Source organism: Emys orbicularis, chromosome 9 (genome assembly GCF_028017835.1).
Source record: "Emys orbicularis isolate rEmyOrb1 chromosome 9, rEmyOrb1.hap1, whole genome shotgun sequence".
In the NCBI taxonomy this organism is placed as follows: Eukaryota; Metazoa; Chordata; order Testudines; family Emydidae; genus Emys; species Emys orbicularis.
In genome coordinates, this window is record NC_088691.1 from 7,113,293 (window position 1) to 7,115,775 (window position 2,483).

General features: G+C 63.1%; 1 protein-coding gene across 1 annotated transcript; it reads right to left on the reverse strand.

Moving 5' to 3' along the window:
- Positions 1–638: 638 nt before the first annotated feature.
- On the reverse strand, positions 639–1,583 carry SOX3 (SRY-box transcription factor 3). Its single transcript, XM_065410577.1, has one exon. It carries the CDS (start codon positions 1,581–1,583, stop codon positions 639–641), a length of 945 nt encoding a protein of 314 aa, XP_065266649.1.
- Positions 1,584–2,483: the final 900 nt, after the last annotated feature.

The window sequence follows — 2,483 nt, forward strand, 5'->3', positions numbered from 1 at the left end:
GGCTATGTCAAAACGGTATCACAGTCAGTCAAATTCACAAACCGATTTACAGAAGTTTACAAGCTTAAGAGAATAAAAACCAAACCACACAACTTACTATAAGTTAAAAAAAAGACCTTGCGTTTGCGACCCCCACAGCTTCTTCCCCCCACCCCCCCGTGGAGAGGTCGTGGAAGCTACGGATTCGGATAAAACCTGGAGCAGGACAGGGGCGAGGGAGGGAGAGGGGCACTTAAAAATAAAAAAGAAAAAGGCGACAAACAAAAATGTAAACATCTGAGCTTGAAGAAAGCCCGCCACGTGTCCATTCCACAGCTACACTCAAACTGAAATAGACAAGACCTTTAAAACGGGTTTTGCAATTTTTTTTTAAAAGAATAAAATAGAGCCAACCTATCAGAAACCAGGAAAGAAGTGGCTGCGGTTTGAAAGCTTCCCAGGCGTTCCTAGGAGACATTTGTGCTCTATTAGAGAAAACCAGTCCACACACCCCCTATTTTTTGTACAAAAAATACACGCGACAGCGACCCTTCCTTTGAAAAAGTCTTCCCGGGGAGTTGCATTGAGTCCGAGTCTGCTCAAGCGAGCAACCAGCTGTCCCAGGAGCGGGGTTAGGTTGTGTTGAGGGCAGAGCAGTCTCAGATGTGAGTCAGCGGTACAGTGCCATTGACCCCCGTCCCGGCACTCTGGTAGTGCTGGTGGACACTGTGCAACCGACTGCCCTGCAGGCTGGAAGGGTCTGTGGCATCCCCCCCGGGCGGGAGATACATGCTGATCATATCCCGCAGGTCCCCCAGGCAGGCCCGCTGGGAGTGGGAGGTGATGGCCGGCGGCGGCGAGCTGGGCTCGGATTTCACCACCGAGCCCATGGAGCCCAGGCTCATGGCCGTGCCGGGCTGCTGGCCGTAGGCGGCGGGGGACATGCTGTAGGAGGAGGCCGCGTTCATGTAGGACTGGGCCGTGGACATCATGGGGCTGTACTGCAGGCCGCTCATGTCGTAGCGGTGCATCTGCGGCAGCTGGGGGCTGTTCATGGCCGGGTGCTGCCCGTAGCCCAACTGCTCCGGCATCAGCGAGTACGCCCCGTTGCTCCAGCCGTTCATGTGGGCGTAGGTGTCCAGGCGCTGGCCCACCCCGACGGGGCTGCTGACGGCGCTGGCCCCGCCGGGGGCCAGCAGGTTGCCGGGCAGCGAGTACTTGTCCTTCTTCAGTAGGGTCTTGGTCTTCCGGCGGGGCCGGTATTTGTAATCCGGATACTCCTTCATGTGCACGGCCCGCAGCCGCTTGGCCTCGTCGATGAAGGGCCGCTTCTCGGCGTCGCTCAGCAGCTTCCAGTCGGCCCCGAGGCGCTTGCTGATCTCGGAGTTGTGCATCTTGGGGTTCTCCTGGGCCATCTTCCGCCGCTGGCCCCGCGACCACACCATGAAGGCGTTCATGGGCCGCTTCACCCGGTCCTGGTCCGCGCCCCCGCCGCTCGCTCCCCCGCCGCCGCCGCCACCTTTGCCCGCAGCCCCCGCCGGGCCCCCCGCGCCGCCCGGGGCGGGCTGGGGGCTCTTGAGCTCGCCCTCCAGCATGCTGTACATGGCCGGGGCGGGCAGCAGGTGCGCCAGCGTGGCGGGCAGGTGAGGCCGGGGACCGGGCTGCTGCTGCTGCGAGGTTCCTCCCCCCGGGGCCCTGCGCTCGCAAGCGGCGGCTACTACTACTGCTGCTGCTGGGCAGGCTTCCCCCCCTCTAGCTCGCCGGGCGCTTCCCCCCCTCTAGCCGCCGCCTCGGTGCGCTCCCAGTGCTGGGGGAGATGATTGACGGCCTATAAATGAGCAGCCGGCAGCCAATCAGCGCGCGGCTCCCGACAGGCCCTGACGGATGGTAATTGACCAGCTGGTTAAAAAAAAAAAAAAAAAGTTGCAGTTTAGGGGGCTCCCGTTCGCACCACACTCCCCCCCCCGCGCTGAAACCAGGGGGCCCGGCCCCTCCCCCCACGTTACCCCCTGCAGAACTGGGGGAGGAGGCAACTTTTGGTCTGGCTTGTTTTAAATCCACCCGCCCCCAGGCGTAGGGAACCGGGCAGGGGCATCCCGCTGCAAACCGCCCCCGGCTCGCTGCTGGTTGCGGGGGCCCCGGCCGCACAAGGGTGTGTGTGTGGGGGGGGAGGGGGGGTTGAACCTCCGCTCCCCGCGGCGGGAGGGCGCCGAAGGGCTGCGCGGTCCCTGGGCTCCGTTCGTGTGCGGGGCACAAAGGGGGTCGCGATCGAGGGGACTTGCTCCCGTGCGTGAAGCGGAGCCGCTTCCCCCCCCCCCCAGTGCCTGGGGAGCGAGCAGCCCCGAAATGACCCGGGCGGGGGCTGTCGCAGCGGAGCTCAGCTCACCCCCCAACCCCCATTGATGGCGGGATCAAGGAGGGTAGGGGCGAGCCCAGCTCTCCCTAGGGAAGGGTTCCCCACTCCCCTCCTCTCCCCCGGGTATCTTGAAGGGTGGAGGCGGACC

What these genes read in the sequence shown, in the direction of transcription:
- SOX3 (XM_065410577.1), bottom strand. Translation starts at nt 1,583, where the DNA reads ATGTACAGCATGCTGGAGGGCGAGCTCAAGAGCCCCCAGCCCGCCCCG.